Source organism: Coregonus clupeaformis, chromosome 19 (assembly GCF_020615455.1).
Source record: "Coregonus clupeaformis isolate EN_2021a chromosome 19, ASM2061545v1, whole genome shotgun sequence".
Lineage (NCBI taxonomy): Eukaryota > Metazoa > Chordata > Actinopteri > Salmoniformes > Salmonidae > Coregonus > Coregonus clupeaformis.
Window position 1 is genome coordinate 9,379,513 of NC_059210.1, and position 20,420 is coordinate 9,399,932.

The 20,420-nt window shown below is 42.7% G+C and overlaps 1 protein-coding gene across 1 annotated transcript in view; it reads right to left on the minus strand.

The window, feature by feature from the left end:
* Positions 1-2,833: 2,833 nt before the first annotated feature.
* The window catches only part of LOC121531607 (probable 2-oxoglutarate dehydrogenase E1 component DHKTD1, mitochondrial), a 42,747-nt gene continuing 25,160 nt past the window's right edge, over positions 2,834-20,420 (minus strand). The window contains exons 10-18 of the mRNA XM_041836903.2: positions 19,451-19,535; positions 18,990-19,129; positions 18,333-18,483; positions 17,618-17,724; positions 17,167-17,331; positions 16,882-16,964; positions 4,777-4,943; positions 3,885-3,970; positions 2,834-3,480 (exon numbers count right to left, since the gene is read on the minus strand). Of these exons, the coding sequence (XP_041692837.2) occupies positions 3,376-3,480; positions 3,885-3,970; positions 4,777-4,943; positions 16,882-16,964; positions 17,167-17,331; positions 17,618-17,724; positions 18,333-18,483; positions 18,990-19,129; positions 19,451-19,535 (1,089 nt within the window). The 3' untranslated portion in view covers positions 2,834-3,375. The remainder of the gene's footprint in view (positions 3,481-3,884; positions 3,971-4,776; positions 4,944-16,881; positions 16,965-17,166; positions 17,332-17,617; positions 17,725-18,332; positions 18,484-18,989; positions 19,130-19,450; positions 19,536-20,420) is intronic.

A 20,420-nucleotide genomic window follows, 5' to 3' on the forward strand; every position in this document is an offset into this window, starting at 1 on the left:
CTGCTGACCGCCCCTTCGGTTGTTATAGCAATAAGGAGTGGGTGGCTGGGGAGGCCGCTCTCCTCTCATGCCTATGTAGCTGAAAGTGTGCGTGATGAGGATGTATGAGTGAACGATTAGTGTTCGCATTGCACCAAATCCACGACCCATGTCATTGGAGTAAGTAACGGAGATGTACATTAATACAACTATGATGACAGTGAACTATGTTAAATCCTCACAACAAAATGACAACCCTGATGGAGTATTTCAAAATCCCCTGGCATTGCTTTTGCCCAAGGCCTGCCTACTTATGCATACAATAGAATGGATAACACATCCAACATGCATGGCCTCAGCCAATCCAAAAGGCTTGTTTGTCACAGTTCTCTGCATGCATGTGAAGCATTAGGCTACCAACTTGGCCCGTTTAGAATAGATCACATTCAACAGTCTTCTCCTATCTTAATTACTTATGAGTATCATTTTTATTTCCCAAAAACAAAAGGGACATAGACTAATCTCAGTAAACGGCAATGGTTGTCTATCTAGAAAACCAATTAGATCTGTTAAAGTGTCAGAAAATCTAAAAAGGAAGTGAAATGAGTCTCCTGTTCTATTACAAGGTGTTAATGGGATGGTGGAGCCTCTCCTGTCTGTTTCCCTGGACAGACTGATTCATCTCTGGGCCCCTGAATCCCAAATCAACCCCTTGCTACTACACCCTGAATCCCAAATCAACCCCTTGCTACTACACCCTGAATCCCAAATCAACCCCTTGCTACTACACCCTGAATCCCAAATCAACCCCTTGCTACTACACCCTGAATCCCAAATCAACCCCTTGCTACTACACCCTGAATCCCAAATCAACCCCTTGCTACTACACCCTGAATCCCAAATCAACCCCTTGCTACTACACCCTGAATCCCAAATCAACCCCTTGCTACTACACCCTGAATCCCAAATCAACCCCTTGCTACTACACCCTGAATCCCAAATCAACCCCTTGCTACTACACCTTGAATCCCAAATCTTCTTTGGCCGCAATTCCTTCCAGTTCTCTGCTGCCAATGACTGGAACAAATTGCAAAAATCTCTGAAGCTGGAGACACTTATCTCCCTCACTAACTTTAAGCATCAGTTGTCAGAGCACCTTACCGATCACTGCACCTGTACACAGCCCATCTGAAATTAGCCCGCCCAACTACCTCATCCCTATATTGTTATTTATTTTGCTCATTTGTACCCCAGTATCTCTATTTGCACATCATCTCTTGCACATCTATCATTCCAGTGTTAATACTAATTGTAATTATTTTGCACTATAGCCTATTTATTGCCTTACCTCCATAACTTGCTACATTTGCACACACTGTGTATATATATGTATTTCTGTTGTATTTTTGACTTTGTTTTACCCCATATGTAACTCTGTGTTGTTGTTTTTATAGCACTGCTTTGCTTTATCTTGGCCAGGTCGCAGTTGTAAATTAGAACTTGTTCTCAACTGGTTTACCTGGTTAAATAAAGGTGAAATAAAATAAAATAAAAATCAACCCCTTGCTACTACACCTTGAATCCCAAATCAACCCCTTGCTACTACACCTTGAATCCCAAATCAACCCCTTGCTACTACACCTTGAATCCCAAATCAACCCCTTGCTACTACACCCTGAATCCCAAATCAACCCCTTGCTACTACACCTTGAATCCCAAATCAACCCCTTGCTACTACACCCTGAATCCCAAATCAAGCAGTAGTAACGCAGCAGTCTGACGCTTTAGGCCATGCCCAGAAACAATCCCTGGCACCTACCCCCTAAACACAGGATTCAGGGTCAGATTGAATCCTGTCTCACAGAACAGACTGTGTTTTCTGGGCAGACCTGCATCCCAAATGAGGGCCTAGCCCCTACAACCAGACACCTGTGGAGATCTGAGAGGATTTTATGGGTGTAAGCAAGGAGATAAGCAATATGGCAACAATTCCACTTGTCTCATGAGTAAGATGGATTTACTACCATATTGCTTACACCAATCCTATCAGAAGGGCTTAGTGGGTAGGGGCTGATTTGGATTCCTAGTACAGTTGAGTCACCCTAAAGAAGCTCAAGGATGCTACTATATTACTGACAATAGGAAGAACAGAGGAATTACAAGACTAGGTCTAACATCTGCTATAGATAACCAGCAGAAATCTTCCCACAACATATGCACAACTGTCTGAGAATAGTATCTAGTGTGATATAGTGTTATGTTGTAATAACATGGAAGGTAGCTACTGAAAGGAAACTAAATGAAAAGGAGACGTGTGTTATGCAGGGGTGAACTGCCTAAAAAAAGATCCAATGTAACCGTTTTTTATCTCAATATCACCATTTCTGGGTAACAATTAAAGTACCCTACTGTGATTGTTTTCAATTAAAGTTGTCAAAAAGAAACAAAAATAGCTTCTTAGCAAAGAGCAATTTCTCAAGCAAGAATTTTGCTAGGACTGTCTAGGAATGGTCTGAGTATGGCATTAGTTTTATACCACTAGATAGTAAATTAAAACTCTAATCCAGTAATGGTCAGTTTTCACATTGCGCTTTTAAAATCTAAACCTGCAGCAGTAAAGACAGAATCCACAACAAATGCAACCTTCTGAAAATGAAACAGAAATACTACTAAGATGGGACTAATATGACTAATTTGTTGAGAAATAGCAACCCTAACTTTCCTAAATATATATTAAATAGCCGTGGTGCTGAAAGTGCATTTGTGCAGAAGTTGTTCGGAAATAGTGTTTTTTCACAATCTAAAACAAAATGAAAGGCTTTGGATTTCTACACACAAACAAAAATACACCAAATAATATTTTCAAGTTAAAATGTCCCATTTTAACAGTATTTTGACATTTTATTTTTTATAACAAACTGATGTTGAGGCTGACATTTAAACAGTAGAAAAACTACAGCAACTCATGCATAGACAACACTGATGAATGCCTAAGCCCTTTTGATTGACAACCTGAGACAATCTTCTACCTTGAAGAAACAAGATGATAAACTGAACTAGATGATAGTCATATGTCAGGTCACTGAAATCAAATCATAATGCTCTGCTGTGTGGCTATATGATCAATCAAAAATGAATTTATAAAACAATGATGCCGTAAACTTAGTGTCTAACGCCTTGATTCAATCTGAACCATATTTAAGGTTTTGCTCTTTTTCAGTACCCTAACAACGCCCTAAAGCCAGACTGAATCGCGAACAGTGAAACAAGTTAAACAAATGTGAAAACGGAGCTGAATTCAGTCTGGATTTCCAGGCTAGAGAAGAGATGTCATGTGGTTTTACTGGAGCTTCATGAACTAGAGCGTCCATCTTGGGACCCAGTGGTTCCAGTGTCTCAGGAGGAGAAGGTAGCGGTGAGGACGGCCTCGTTCTGCTGCTGGTGGAGCGCTCCGATGCCCACAGCCGGGGCGGGCAGAGCAGGCCGACTGACCAATCGAAGCTGGGGGGAGAAAATAAATGCACGGTTAATATTTAGTCTCACTCACCAGACTCATGGCACTTCACCCATGTGGGAGACACTGTGAGAACAGACTAGATAACGTCCAAAGATTTCTAACTCATTGTGTCCTTATGTCCCAAATAGGGAGGAAGGAGATTAGCCTAAGTAAGTTAGCATTCAAGGTAAGTAATATCCAAAGATGTAAACCCAGTTAAATCTATACTGTGTTTTCCTGGTCCTTTAGACAGGGGCAGGACGTGCATAGCCGTGATGTAATGGTAAAACTCCCCAGCACAAGTCATTTATCCGACTCCCCACCGCAGACCGGATTTCTAAACTGTCTCAATAAAAGTGTCAAACATCCACACAAATACAACCAACCAATGACAGGGACAGGGGCTCACCTTGCAGGCCAGCTGCTTCTCAAACCTGGGGGCCACAAACGACCAGGGGCCCATGTTCTGAGGCTCTTCCTGACTCCACACGAACTCTGTATGGAAGACGCACAAAAAAAACAAACAGTCAGTGACCATTCATATTGATTTAATGCTGCCGCAGAGAAGTAAAGGGACCAGATGGCTTCTGTGGTAAGGGCCAGTTTCTCAGAGCAGAGCATAGTCCTGGAGGAAAAAAGCATGCTCCATGGATAATTTCCATTGGAATAGCTTTTTAGACCAGGACGAGACTTAATCTGTGTCTGGGAAACCAGCCTATGGTGTCTGTGGTAAGTAGTGATGACCAGTGTGGTCCAAGCCAGTTGAGGTTGAGGTCAGGTCAGGGTACCTTAAGTATTGGTGTACTTGGATAAAAGCCACTGCTAAGCGGCCATTTTAGACTTAGATACTCTCCCCTGCACCTTAGGAGACTTCTGCCCTGTGTACATAGTCATGGCACACTGGTCACTTTAATAATGTTTACATACTGTTTGAGCCACTTCATATGTATATACTGTATTCTAGTCAAGGCTCATCCTATATAACTACTGCAGTACACACCTTTTCTATTCATCTACTGTCCATAATGTCTATACACACCGTCATCTACATATATATTTATATTCCGGACTCTGACATTGCTCGTTCTAATATTTCTTAATTCCTTTCTATACATTTTTGGGATTTTTGTGGATTGTTTTGTATTGTTAGGTATTACTGCACTGTTGGGGAGCTAGAAACAAGCATTTTGCTGCACCTGCAATAACATCTGCGAAATATGTGTACGTGACCAATACATGATGCTATATTTTTTTGATCGTAGTGTCTGCGGTAAGTAGTGGCCAGGTCAGGTATAGTCTACCTTTAGCGTTGGTGTACTTGTTTAGCTCCTGCTGCAGGGCCTCTAGAGGGAAGGGACACAGCTCCTCCAGTCTGATCAGTGCTGTGGTCTGACTGGCGGCTGACGCCTCCCTCTGCTTCAACAGGGCATAGTAGTGCTTCCCTGAGCACACCACCACCCGCTGGACACTACAGGGATAGCAGGACAACAGGAGGAGGATTATTATCAAACCCGAGCAATATTATACACAGTGTACAAAACATTAGGAACACCTGCTCTATCCATGACAGACTGACCAGGTGAATTCAGGTGAAAGCTGTGACGCCTTACTGATGTCACTTGTTAAATCCACATCAGTGTAGATGGAGGAGACAATTGAGACATGGATTGTGTATGTGTGCCATTCAGAGGGTGAATGGGCAAGACAAAAGATTAAAGTGCCTTTGAACAGGGTATGGTAGTAGGTGCCAGGCGCACCGTTTTGAGTGTGTCAAGAACTGTAACGCTGCTGGGCTTTTCACACTCAACAGTTTCCTGTGTGTATCAAGAATGGTCCACCACCCAAAGGACATCTAGCCAACTTGACACAACGGTGGGAAGCATTGGAGTGAACATGGGCCAGCATCCCTGTGGAATGCTTTCGACACCTTGTAGAGTCCATGCCCCGACGAATTGTGGCTGTTCTGAGGACAAAAGGGGGTGCAACTCAATATTAGGAAGGTGTTCCTACTCAAACTTTTTGGAACCATGGCACACCTTGACGGGATATACAATTCTGCGGCAAACCTAAGATTTTCCCTTTAAATTGATTTAGTGGTAATGACCTCCATCTTATCTGATCCATACTGCAAATCATCGATTATCTGTGACAAACGTTTTTATATAGAATAAATAGGGTTTATTTTAAATGTTTTCATAGTTCCTTACTCATGATGGTTAATTTGTGTGTACCCCTTTAAGAGCATCCCGAGAATCTGCCCAGAAAAAAAATATATATAGGTCTTTAGTTTTGAACAGTGTGGGCTACAGACGAGCTGGTTTTTTTCATTGTAAAGTTGCGACCACAGGCACCAAGCCATGCTCCGGTTGTTTCTATGGCAGAGGCTGTGGTATAGCTAAGCCCAGAACCATATATTAAGAAATAAATGACTCTGGCTAAGCCTAATCAGAGTAAAATCCTGATAGATTAATTATTAATGACTAATTATTACACCCTGAAACTGTGTATAATGTGTTAGAAATGTGTGAGTGTAGGACCAGTAAAGGCTATGGCATTGAGCCACTATTTAGCAATGTGAGTAAGAGTTAGGCCAGACAACAAAGACAACTGAGAAACTAAGATAAAGAGGCCTCCCAATTTAGGGAGGGGAGAAACTGTTATGAAAACATGGTGCAGAATATTATGACAACGGCAATAACTGAGTAATGCAGGGAGTAGGATATGTGTGTGTGTGTGTGTGTGTGTGTGTGTGTGTGTGTGTGTATGTACAGTGGGGAGAACAAGTATTTGATACACTGCCGATTTTGCAGGTTTTCCTACTTACAAAGCATGTACAAAGCATGTAGAGAGCATGTAGAGGTCTGTAATTTTTATCATAGGTACACTTCAACTGTGAGAGACGGAATCTAAAACAAAAATCCAGAAAATCACAAGTAATTAATTTGCATTTTATTGCATGACATAAGTATTTTATCACCTACCAACCAGTAAGAATTCCGGCTCTCACAGACCTGTTCGTTTTTCTTTAAGAAGCCCTCCTGTTCTCCACTCATTACCTGTATTAACTGCACCTGTTTGAACTTGTTACCTGTATAAAAGACACCTGTCCACACACTCAATCAAACAGACTCCAACCTCTCCACAATGGCCAAGACCAGAGAGCTGTGTAAGGACATCAGGGATAAAATAGTTGACCTGCACAAGGCTGGGATGGGCTACAGGACAATAGGCAAGCAGCTTGGTGAGAAGGCAACAACTGTTGGCGCAATTATTAGAAAATGGAAGAAGTTCAAGATGACGGTCAATCTCCCTCGATCTGGGGCTCCATGCAAGATCTCACCTCGTGGGGCATCAATGATCATGAGGAAGGTGAGGGATCTGCCCAGAACTACACGGCAGGACCTGGTCAATGACCTGAAGAGAGCTAGGACCACAGTCTCAAAGAAAACCATTAGTAACACACTATGCCGTCATGGATTAAAATCCTGCAGCGCACGCAAGGTCCCACTGCTCAAGCCAGCGCATGTCCAGGCCCGTCTGAAGTTTGCCAATGACCATCTGGATGATCCAGAGGAGGAATGGGAGAAGGTCATGTGGTCTGATGAGACAAAAATAGAGCTTTTTGGTCTAAACTCCACTCGCCGTGTTTGGAGGAAGAAGAAGGATGAGTACAACCCCAAGAACACCATCCCAACCGTGAAGCATGGAGGTGGAAACATAATTCTTTGGGGATGCTTTTCTGCAAAGGGGACAGGACGACTGCACCGTATTGAGGGGGAGGATGGATGGGGCCATGTATCGCGAGATCTTGGCCAACAACCTCCTTCCCTCAGTAAGAGCATTGAAGATGGGTCGTGGCTGGGTCTTCCAGCATGACAACGACCCGAAACACACAGCCAGGGCAACTAAGGAGTGGCTCCGTAAGAAGCATCTCAAGGTTCTGGAGTGGCCTAGCCAGTCTCCAGACCTGAACGCAATAGAAAATCTTTGGAGGGAGCTGAAAGTCCGTATTGCCCAGCGACAGCCCCGAAACCTGAAGGATCTGGAGAAGGTCTGTATGGAGGAGTGGGCCAAAATCCCTGCTGCAGTGTGTGCAAACCTGGTCAAGACCTACAGGAAACGTATGATCTCTGTAATTGCAAACAAAGGTTTCTGTACCAAATATTAAGTTCTGCTTTTCTGATGTATCAAATACTTATGTCATACAATGTGATTTTCTGGATTTTTGTTTTAGATCCCGTCTCTCACAGTTGAAGTGTACCTATGATAAAAATGACAGACCTCTACATGCTTTGTTAGTAGGAAAACCTGCAAAATCGGCAGTGTATCAAATACTTGTTCTCCCCACTGTATGTGTGTATGCATGTGTGTATATGTGTGTGTGTGTGAACTGATGGTCAGTAGAGCAGTTTTAGAGTGGAAAACTACAGCCCGCCAAACAGAGGGGAGGGATTTTTTTGTATGACGTATGAGTATAAAAGATGGACTCTGAAATTGTGATGGCAGAATTCTCAATGAATAAATATCTCTGACTATGCAGACCGGGACTCTGGCCGTTACTTAAATCCCAAAAGACTTACAACCTTTTGGGAGACGCACAGAGACACTGAAATAGTTTGTTAAATAATTCACGTAACAGCTTGGTCCTTCTGAGCCGGACTCCAATACCCTGTTTCTGTCATTCCAGGTAACTCTGAAAACCGTAGACGGGCAAATGATACATTCGTAAATAGAATGTCCTGCCCTTTGACATTAAGGGTTAAAACAGGCCAGAGGACACCTGATTAATGACAGAGACGGTGACGGAATCCAAACCTACATTGAATCTCGGCTGCAAGGATAAGGTCAGTAGTCTTTATTCATTACTTGGTGAAATTGATTTGAGAACTTGCTAAAATATTGAAAAGTAGCAAATTGATCAATGCGTAGCCATTTTAAGTGAAATGTAGGGGACTGTCAGGAATGATCAAGATGACATTGTGGGGATAGATTCCTCCGTAGAGTAGGAGATAATTCTGGGGGACTAGTCAACCTGTTGGTGGGTCCGTAACGATTCACGGTAATAGGCCATTACCAAATAAAAACTACCCGGTGTTGAAATAGAAGGAACTATTAAAAGTACACCTATGGGATGTAACCTGTAAGAGATTATAGAACAGTCAACAAATAATCCGGGTTAAACAAATACAAAAAGTACACCAGAAGGAATTAAAATAGCATGTGTGAGAAATAGAATATTAGTAAAGTCAAAAGTCACAAACAACTGTAGATTTTGCTGTAACTCTATCCGTTCTGGAGCCTTATAAACTCCGGGTTACCGATGGTGTTAACCAATAATCATGTAAGGTTGTATACGTGTGAGACCTAATGTTTGCTCAAAAGTCACATCTATGAATAATTCCAGGTGGTTGTATAGAGGAGGGAGAACCCATTCCTGTTGTATGAGACTGTCAGGAATTATCAAGATTACATTGTGGGGATAAATCCCTCTGTAAAGTATGAGATAATTCTGGGGGACTAGTCAAGATTACATATACAGGAAGGGGTGATTCAAGGTGTTGTTGTGTGAAGCTGTTTTGAATTACTTGTTAAATTGACTTGTTATATAGAAGGTGGCTAAGGGATTTTTAACAGTACCAACCATGGGGGGCAAATCCTCACAAGAGGTCCCAGAATTTACTGGGGACGAGAAATACTTGATGTAATTAAAATGGAATCCAGGGATAGAAGAAATCTCCATTATGTAACCAGGTGGAGGGAGAGGTATGGTTTTGAGGGACGTCTAGATGCAGATTAACTCGAATCCATGCTTAAACAGATACATAAGGTGTGTAAAGGAGAAATAAGCAGTGAGAGAGAGAGAGAGTAGGAGGGGGCCATTACACACTGATAGCCTTACCTAATCTATTGGCGGGGAATGAAAGGGGCCCAAGCAACCTTAGATGTATACAGTAATAATAAAAATATGCCATTTAGCAGACAGACCATGAACACAGAGGACGTGGCCAGAGCGGTAGAAGGAATTACCCACCCCAAAACAGGAATAGTAAGGTTTGGGCTGCCGTTAGAGGGCAGTGGGTTTCAGGGGATGCCCAGAGGACACTTTTGCCATGGGCCGATCACGGAGAGTATGTTGGGAAAATAACTGAATTGTGTAATAGCCTCAGAGAGACATGCAATCCATCATGAGCAGAATAACAGACAGGACAGAGCCAAGAAAGAAGAGGAAGATGCAGAGTAACTAATTGCCACTCTGGGAGAGATGGCGGGTAGAACTAGAAACTTAGGAGAGAGGAGATAAGGCAGGAAAGAGTGAAGGCCACGGGGGGAGAATAGGGGCTTTAACTGTAACAAGGGAGGGCACTTCGCCAAAGAATGTGAGGCCCCGTGTAAATACTGTGGCAAGATAGGCCATAACTTTTCCCGCTGCAAACATAAAGGAGAGGGCAAGAAGGGAAACCGGGGAGAGAAAAGAGAGAAAAGAGAGAAGAGAGAGAGAGAAGTCCATCCCCCAGCTTTGAGCGTGAGGAAGAGGAAGATAAGGCATGACTAGTCCTTGAGGGAGAAATAGTAGCCTCTAGTGAGGGGAAGACTAAGGAGCCCTTTGATCCAAATTGTGAGGTGTTTGAATTGGCTACTATTGACTTAGCACTTCAACAGGAACAGAAACCTTATTTAACATTGACAGTAATGGGTAAGAAAATTAAATTCCTTTGTGATACGGGAGCCTGCAGGACAGCAATCTGTGCAACAGACAAGCCAGATGGAGTCAGGATTGATGGGGAGAAAATCATAGTGCGATCTGCCTCTGGTCATCAATTTATTGAAAGGTTATCAGCCCCAATAACCCTAAAACATGACCAATCAGGAGGAGAGGCAACCATACCCGTCCTGATATCTAAGCTGTGTCCGGTAAATTTACTAGGACGTGATGTAATGACTAAATTGAATGTGGCCGTCATTTCCAGAGAGGGGAATGAAAGTACACATAGTCAAAGACAATATGGTGGTCTGTGGGGAAGGGGAGCCATGTTATTGGTATAGGCAAGATTTGTTAAGGGGGGGAATAACTGATATTCCCGAACCTTGATGGAACTTGCTGATGATGTAGTACCAGGCCCCACTAAAATGTCCCCCGATGACCTACACTGTACTCTCTGGTATAACAAACACCCAGGTCCAGATGCAATCTATGAGGAAGCATTATTTAAAACCACAGAAAGGACTATAGCCTTGAAATGGTTTCACTATGACAACACCCACGCAGCAGTGGAGGTGGAACTAGGGCCCCAAAGTTCAGGGAAAGATGGAGCCCACATGTGTCCCTAGCAAAGGAGCCAGCAGAGGACTGGAAAGACATGGGCCAGTGGGTATCCAAGGGTAAGAGGATCACTGATTGGGTCAATATTGTGAGTGGCGATCAACACAGCCCATCCACAGATAGTACATTTAGATGAGAATAGCAGATGCTGAGGAGAGGAATACCTGTTGACAGAACAACAGGAGTCAGACTTAAAAGAAGTTCCAGAGCATTTGTGGTCCCGGGGTCCAGCAGACGTAGGATTAATAAAAGGGGTAATTCCAGTACAGGTGATACCCACATCTAATCATAGGCCGTATCAGAAGCAATACCCTATGAAACCAGAAGCAATAAAAGGTTTGCAGTTTACCAAGAGTAGATTGGGAGGGACCTTGAGGGAGGGCCAATTCTCGGGGAGATAGTGAGACCAGAAACAAAGGTGCAGTGTCCTGGAAATCACAGTCTGTTTTGTTTTTTTCAGTTCTGTTGGGAGTTCATTTGATGATGGGGTTTTGTGTTGAATTAGAGACAGTGAGACTATTAGTCAATACCTAGGAGACAAGAGAGGTTACGGTAGCAAAGACAGACAAGAAGGAAATGGTAATAGTGGAGACAGGAGTGAGTGGAAGTGTTACAATTGTGACAAAACGGGACATTTTGCTAGAGAATGTGAGGAACCGTGTAGTTACTGTGCAAGGAAAGGGCACCAGTTAAGAAACTGTAGGCAGAAAGGGAAGAGAGAAATCAGGAGTCCTCATGACCTGGCTGTTTGGTTGTTGTTTTTTAATTGGGGTTTTCAAATAAAAAACAACACACCTAGTATGATGTTTATAAAGGGTTGTTGTTTCAATTTTGGGGGGTTTTCAGCAGGTCAAGGGTGATAGGTCTTGGAGGAGCACACAGTGAATTTTATGGAGTTTTTCGGTTTTGGCTGAGTTTGGGGTATATATGATTTCTTATGAGAATGAATGTCATGAGGACTTAATGAACACTTGGGATAAGTAACATTTATGAAATATTTAGAATAATGGTAATGTTTGGTATACTATGGGATGGAACAGTTCGTTGAATAATTTCAATTGCCTCTGAACTCTGTTTTAACTTTCTGGTGTTACTTACCAAGTTGAGGGTAATTTATAATACTGTGAAAAGTGTGAGGAAGATTATAATTTGGTAATAATATATTTGATTTGAACCATAAAATAACAGAAGAGAGAGAGAGCTTTCCCTGAATGAGGGATACCTGTTGCTAGTCAATTGTACTAATCTTGGATTACTTTTACGGGATAGAAGTAAGTTGAGGTATTATCAAATGTTGTCATTTAAATTTCATTTTTAGTATGCTTTAATAAACAACAAGTTGGTATTTAAATTAATGCAATGAGCTGCAGTAATCAGAGGAAGGCACAATCTAATGCGAAACAGCTATTACCTAGATCATTTATTTAGTAATGAGATCAGGAAGTGGGAGGAGCAATAAAGAAGCAAGGGACAGTCTAAAAAAAATAAAAAAAATAAGGGATGGCGATTGGATGATAAATTACCAATATTACCTAAGTGATTGTTTAGGTAGGTGGTAATATTGACACATGGGCAGTGACGTGTCAAAAGGAGGGATGGATGGTAGAGCAGATTAGACAACACTTTGTTGCATATGGGATTACTAATTATATAAAAAATAAAATAAAATAAAACTTTTGTTCAAGATGTGTTATCTGTGCTCAAAATAATCACCAGGGCAGACAAAGGGCACCTCAGGCTGAGTATCCTCCGGCTAAGTACCCTTTACAGCAATTGGAAATGGATTTTATAGAGTTATCACGGAGTGAAGGGAAGAAATTTAGAGTAACCCCAGATAAAGATGGGTTATCCCCCTTTGAGAAAGTGTTTGGAAGACCTTACAGAATGCCACAGTTGGCAGGACCAGACAGGCAGACATAGAACTAGAGAGCACCCTAGCAGAACATGTGAGAAGGTAGTTTATTAACCACACCTGTATGTCAGAGGTTTTGTGCCCCACAGGTGAACTAAAGGAGAAGGTAACCCACTCCATCCAACCAGGTGACTGGGTGTGGATCCAATCCTTAAAGAAGAAAAACTGTAAGCAGCCCCGTTGGGAAGGTCTATATCAGGTCCTGTTGGTGACGGCCTTCGCTGTAAGAATCGCCGAAAGATCCACCTGGGTGCATGTCACACACTGCAAAAAGGTAAACCCAGCTACACCTGACGAACAAACACAGAGTTAGGAGAAAGAACCGATCACCACTAGGGCTCGGGGGTTGGCTCCTTAACGAAGATTCCCTTACCCTGTCTGATCATCCCTGTGTGAGTTCGATAGAAGGTAAAGCAACGGGTTGGCCTCTGGCGTCTGACATGTTCTCAGGGCGAGGGTGGGGATTCACAGGTCTCCTGACGGTAGGTAGCTGTCTGATTGTGGGGGCCATATTCCTAACACACTCAAACCCTCCTGATCCGCCAGAAGTAGTAGTTAACCTAACACAAGTTGATAAAATAATACCTGAGCACAGTCTACGAAGGCATAGGAGACAGCTAGGACGTAGGGAAAGGGGAAGTACTAGGGACTGTAGGGAAGGACATCACCTTTTGAGGTCTTTGCGGACCAGTTGGGGAGTTGGGGACTACTGGCTGGTAGTATCGTAAAGGATGGGAGATATATATGTATGTCACCATGTACATCCTGGGACTATGTAGTTGCTCATACCGAGCGGGGGGGGATATGTCAATCTCCATACACAGTTTAAGGACAGGTGGAGTATTGTGAAAGTAGGGAATTATCAGAAATGGCAGTGCGACCCATATGAGGGTAGGTACTGTCTGAAAGTCCGAATTATGCTAAAACAGGTTACAGACCTGACAAGTGAGATATCCTCTTCAACTGGGGCACCCTATAGAGTAAACCTCTCTGAGGGAGGTAGTGAGACCGGGGCTGTGGTGAAGATAGTGCAAACTATAGACCTGAAGGAAGTTGTACAGGTGGAGACGGGGTATAGAGATCCTAACCTGTGGTTGGAATGGATTCAGTATACGGCAATAACTATGTCTAAAGAGGACTGTTATGCCTGTGGGACAGCCAAACCAAGGTTAACAACTACTTCGTTCCCCTTGACAGGCTTTAACTCTCCGTCAGGTTAAAATTGTTCAAGCCACCTGGGAATGTGGTGAAGGAGTCTTGTAGTAACTTGCACTATCTGTATCCCCCGATAACAAAGTCACCCCGACCTAGGTGGCCTCCGTTTGAAGTCTCAGGGGATTCTTATTATTGTTTTTCTAGGACTAGTAAGATAGGATACAGGGTAGGGCATCTTAGCTCCTGTTCCCACACAGAGAATGTCACAACTAAAGAGACCATGACTAATCTCTCCAATTTGTTGCAGCCAGAGGATTTTAGGAACCAAAATCAGGCCTGTGCTGACATCTGGTGGTTGTGTGGTGATAACAGATTGTGAACTCACCTACATACGCAAACAATCAAACGTGTCAGAGACTGGTGAGTTGTCACGTAGAAAGCGGGACCTCCTCCCGGGATCCTTTGATGAAAGGATATATATTGATGGGATAGGAGTACCTCGAGGGGTTCCAGAAGAATTCAAAGCTAGGAATCAGATCGCAGCTGGGTTTGAATCAAGTCTTTACTGGTGGTCAACAATTAATAAAAACGTAGATTGGATAAATTATATTTACTATAACCAGCAAAGATTTATAAACCACACTCGTGATGCAATAAAGGGATTGGCTGAGCAGACAGCGGCAACTAGCTTAATGGCATGGCAGAATATAATAGCTTTAGATATGCTTTTGGCTGAGCGGGGCGGAGTTTGTGTTCTGTTTGGATCTATGTGCTGTACTTTCATCCCCAACAATACAGCACCGGACGGGTCCGTGACCAAAGCGCTTCAGGGACTCACCACGCTGGCGAACGAACTGGCTGAGAATTCTGGTATTGATAGCTCCCTAAACGGTTGGTTTGATAACATATTTGGTAAATGGAAAACTATTGTTGTAACTATTCTGGGTGCAGTTATAGCTTCTATGGGTATACTTGTTCTTTGTGGATGTTGTCTTATTCCCTGTGTCCGAGGGTTGGTGAGCAAGGCGATGGAGAAGGCGGTTTCCCAACAGATGGTGAGATACGGCCCAATCCCGGACTCCGACCTAAGGAATGAAGGATATGACCTACCAGGCTTGGTGGAGGACGACGACGATCCAGATAGTTTGAGACTGGATGTTTTCCTAGAACTATAAATCTCTAGTTTAAAAGTTATTGTAATGATCTTTTGTGTATTAAAGTCTCGTTTTAAGTATGATGTACTAGTTACCATTGCTAAAAAGTAACGTTACGCTTTTAATCATGGGGTAACTCTGATGAACCTGTAATGTTTTTATATGCAAACCAACTTATATACTTCAATGAGTGTGATTCATTTCTATAACAACATATATTTTGTGGAATTGGGTGGAATTGATAGATTCATTATTACACCCTGAAACTGTGTATAATGTGTTAGAAATGTGTGAGTGTAGGACCAGTAAAGGCTATGGCATTGAGCCACTATTTAGCAATGTGAGTAAGAGTTAGGCCAGACAACAAAGACAACTGAGAAACTAAGATAAAGAGGCCTCCTAATTTAGGGAGGGGAGAAACTGTTATGAAAACATGGTGCAGAATATTGTGACAACGGCAATAACTGAGTAATGCAGGGAGTAGGATATGTGTGTGTGTGTGTGTGTGTGTGTGTATGTATGTGTGTATGCATGTGTGTATATGTGTGTGTGTGTGAACTGATGGTCAGTAGAGCAGTTTTAGAGTGGAAAACTACAGCCCGCCTACAGAGGGGAGGGATTTTTTTGTATGACGTATGAGTATAAAAGATGGACTCTGAAATTGTGATGGCAGAATTCTCAATGAATAAATATCTCTGACTATGCAGACCGGGACTCTGGCCGTTACTTAAATCCCAAAAAACCTTTTGGGAGACGCACAGAGACACTGAAATAGTTTGTTAAATAATTCACGTAACAAATCCCCACAGCATGAAGCTGCCACCACCATGCTTCACCGTAGGGATGGTGCCAGGTTTCCTCCAGACGTGACACTTAGCATTCAGGCCAAATAGTTCAATCTTGGTTTCATCAGACCAGAGAATCTTGTTTCTCATGGTCTGAGAGTCTTTAGGTGCCTTTTGGCAAACTCTAAGCGGCCTGTCATGTGCCTTTTACTGAGGAGTGGCTTCCGTCTGGCCACTCTACCATAAAGGCCTGTTTGGTGGAGTGCTGCAGAGATGGTTGTCCTTCCGGAAGGTTCACCCATCTCCACAGAGGAACTCTAGAGCTCTGTCAGAGTGACCATTGGGTTCTTGGTCACCTTCCAAGGCCCTTCTCCCCCGATTGCTCAGTGTGGCCAGGAGGCCAGCGCTAGGAAGAGTCTTGGTGGTTCCAAACTTCTTCCATTTAAGAATGATGGAGGCCAATGTGTTCTTGGGGACCTTCAATGCTGCAGAAGGTTTTGGTACCCTTCCCCAGATCTGTGCCTCGACACAATCCTGTCTCTGAGCTCTATGGACAATTCCTTCGACCTCATGGCTTGGTTTCTGCGCCGACATGCACTGTCAACTGTGGGACCTTATATAGACAGGTGTGTGCCTTTCCAAATTATGTCCAATCAATTGAATTTACCACAGGTGGACTCCGATCAAGCTGTAGAAACAGCTCAAGGATGATAATTGGAAACAGGATGCACCAGAGCTCAATTTCGAGTCTCATAGCAAAGGGTCTGAATACATGTAAATAAGGTATTTCTGTTTTGTTTTTGTTTTTGTTTTTTTGCAAAAAATTCTAAAAACCTGTTTATGCTTTGTCATTATGGGGTGTTGTGTGTAGATTGATGAGGAATATTTTTTATTTAATCCATTTTTGAATAAGGCTGTAACGTAAGAAAATGTGGAAACGGTCAAGGGGTCTGAATACTTTGCTTCTATCACATCATATAACCTTTTTTTGGTTCCATATTGAAATTATTTTTGGAGAGTGTACTATTTGATGGAGAGTGTACTATTTGGTGGAGAGTGTATTGTGGGTCCTTCTTTACCTTGCTGGTGTGGCTGAGGGGTCACCAATCACAGGCTTGAAATATGTTCCAGGAGCCATGTCAGCCAGACTGGATGTTGCTCCCTACAGGTAGACAGGAAGGAAATACAACTCACTCAAATATTCCCTGATCTACAAATCACCTTCCATCCCAAATAACTACGCTCTATGTGATCAAGATGAGTGTTTCTGCATCGTGCCTTGCTCAAACTGATCCCCTCAAATAGCCTAAATTACTACTTTATGGCTTGCTTGTATTAAGAGGTTGAATATTCTTCTGTCTTACAGAGAATCGGAGCAGTGTCTTGGGCCCGGCCACGATGAGCGGCTTGCGGAAGTTGCGTATCATCTGTCGTCTCAGCAGGTGGAAGTACTGTGCCGGTGTCGTAGGGTTGACCACGGCCATGTTGATATTGTCACCATCCACCCCCTCCTCTTTACTGTCACACAGCTGGGAGACAGAGAGAGAGACAATGGTTATTTAGATAGACAAGAAACCATACGTTTCAATTATCATCATACGACCAGCAGTGTTCGGTAGCTATAACAGAGATAGTAGACCCAGGTTCTTAATCAAAAGACTTTCCTCAATTCCTCACCTCCTTTCCTCACCCATTCCCTCCTTCCTCCCCTATTGGGTTTTTGAGAAGGAAGCGATGAGAGCAGAGAAACTGAAGGGGAAAGACTTTTGACAAAGAAGCCCAGCCAAACCTATTGGGACCGTCTGTCCCGCTCACCTGTAGGAACCTCTCTATGCGGCAGGAGGAGTGTTCAGGTCCCGCTCCGTCATAACCATGGGGCAGCAGGATCACCATCCCACACTGCAGGAGCCACTTAGCCTCACCTGGGAGAGACAGGGAAACGTTTCAATCAACACCTAATGAAACCTGTCTCCATCTAGTGATTATGAAGGTTTTATGAACGCTATATGAAGCCTTTACGTATCCCACAATGCAGCAGCTACTATGCCTCTTGGAGTAGGAACCACAAACCCAGCTCAGTTATCTGTGAGAGCATCTATGTAGTGTTTATCAAGGCTCTATAAAGCCTTTATATGTTGTCGTTAGACAACCGCCTATTATTTCTACTCTGACATGAAGATGAGAAAATGGGTTGGCTCCATATTCCGTTCATTCAGCTACTTCCTTCAAACCCACCTCATGCTCTCCTCATTCAGTTCTAAAGCTTGCTGGGCCGGTTTCCTGGACACGGGTTGAGCCGAGCCCTGGACTCAAAACCACTTTCAATGGTAAACATGTTATTTAGTCCAGAACTAGGCTTCATCTGTGTCCAGGAAACCGTCCCGATAGGTATACTGTAAGTGCACCACGAGGGGTTAGAATGAACCCTGTCCATCATGTACAACTGTCTGCACACACAGGAACTAACCTAAAAATAGCCCTTGGCTACAGGAAGTGACATTAATTCCATTAATTAACCAGAGTATTATACCTCCAGAGATGAAGGTGTCGAAGATGATCTGAGCTCCGTTGAAGAAGTCTCCAAACTGAGCCTCCCAGATGGGCAGGAGTTTAGGCTGGGCGATGGCCATTCCGTACTCAAAGCCCAGCACGGCCTCCTCAGACAGGGCACTGTTACACACCTGGGCGACACACACACACACACACACACACACACACACACACACACACAGACGTCAAACAGTGCACGCTCTATACCAGCATAACATATTGTAAGCAAGGTAATGGTTTATTTATAATGAGCATGTGACTGTTTCAGATTAGTCGTTTCAGTAGTACAGGGGTTGGCAACAGGAGGGATTTTTTTTTGCCCCACCCAAAGTTTGTAGTAGTCAAAATAATAAAATCACCAAGAATTCAGCTAAAAATGAGTTTAATTTAGGAAATCTGTCCCCAAGAGAGAAATGTGATCGTGTCTCAATGTAATTCAAGGTATGAAATGATTGTTTTTGAAAATAACAATCTCTTTTTAGGCTTAGTTGTGGTCAATTTGCAGTGTACAAATGATAATAATGATGTTCGGCCCGCGGCTGAATCTAGTTGTCTACCCCTGCAGCAGTATTAGCTACAGGAATATTTTCAATGTGGTTGATGGGGAGGTACATAGTCATCGGTCTGTGTCATATACCTCCATGAATCCTTTCTGGTCAGGGTCTATGTGGTTGAGGGGGATGTACATATCATTTGTGTCCTGACAAACTATCATGGCATGTCTTTGACTGAAGGTCCCTCTCCCAACGTCCTGCCCACTGATGCGAATGTTGAACCCTGCAGAACAGAATAAACACAACACATTCTCACAAAGCCAGGGACATGAGCGAATTACACTTAGAAATGACTAACAACAACAAAAAATGTGTTGTTGTAAATATTGACATTGTATGGAAATGTTCAACCTGGAAAACAAAATCTAACAAGCAATTTCTGTAAAATACAATTAAATGAAAATCAATCCCTTTTTGTTCACACTATCATGCCGACCCACACCAAACTGTGCTGGCTCAGGTATATCCAACAACTATGGTGGATACGTAACCAGGCCAGCTCAGTACAGCTTGGTTTGGCTCTGTAGTGTAAAAAGCCATCGACCTTGGCAGAGCAGAGAGCCGAACGCCATGGCCTCAGCAGTGGACCAGTCCAGATTAGTTCCATTCTCCACCTTCGCACGACGACCCTGAGAGAAGAACACAACAGATCTGTTGTCATGGAGCTTCAGATAGTCTTTAAAACGAGATGAAACAGCTTCATCCAGCTCTAACAAGCAACAACAGACTGCACTGTTCACCCTAGTGAGGCCTGCGCTCACCCAATTACATTTGGGCTTTAGAAAAGCGCTATATTGCTGAAACATACTGTACTTGTGGTCTTTAATCAATTTTGTCCTTTTTCATTTGTATGGTGTTCTTTTAGTTTTGTTTCCATTTTGTTTGTTTTTCTCCTATTGAACAGTACATACTGTATGTATTGTATCTTGAATCTTTAATTGTGTAGGATATGCATGAAAAACAAATCATTGTTCACAAAAAGAAAAGCGCTATATTGTAGCGACCTTAACGCAACACCTAGCAACCTCATCCAGGAGGTTCAGATCTGTTGGCATAATGGCTAATGTTGACAGTCACTGGACCTGGGTTTGCGTCCCGGTCGAGCGACCCCGAATTAGCTACCATATATATATATATATATATATATATATATATATATATATATATATATATATATATATATATATATATATATATATAAAATATATATATATATATATATATATATATATGGTAGCTAAATCGGGGGTCGCCCCACTCGACTTGGGGACTTCAACTGTATATATCTATATATACAGTTGAAGTCGGAAGTTTACATACACCTTAGCCAAACACATAAAAAATCTGTTTTTCCACAATTCCTGACATTTAACCCTAGTACAAATTCCCTGTCTTAGGTCAGTTAGGATCACCACTTTATTTTAAGAATGTGAAATGTCAGAATAATAGTAGAGAGAATTATTTATTTCAGCTTTTATTTCTTTCATCACATTCCCAGTGGGTCAGAAGTTTAC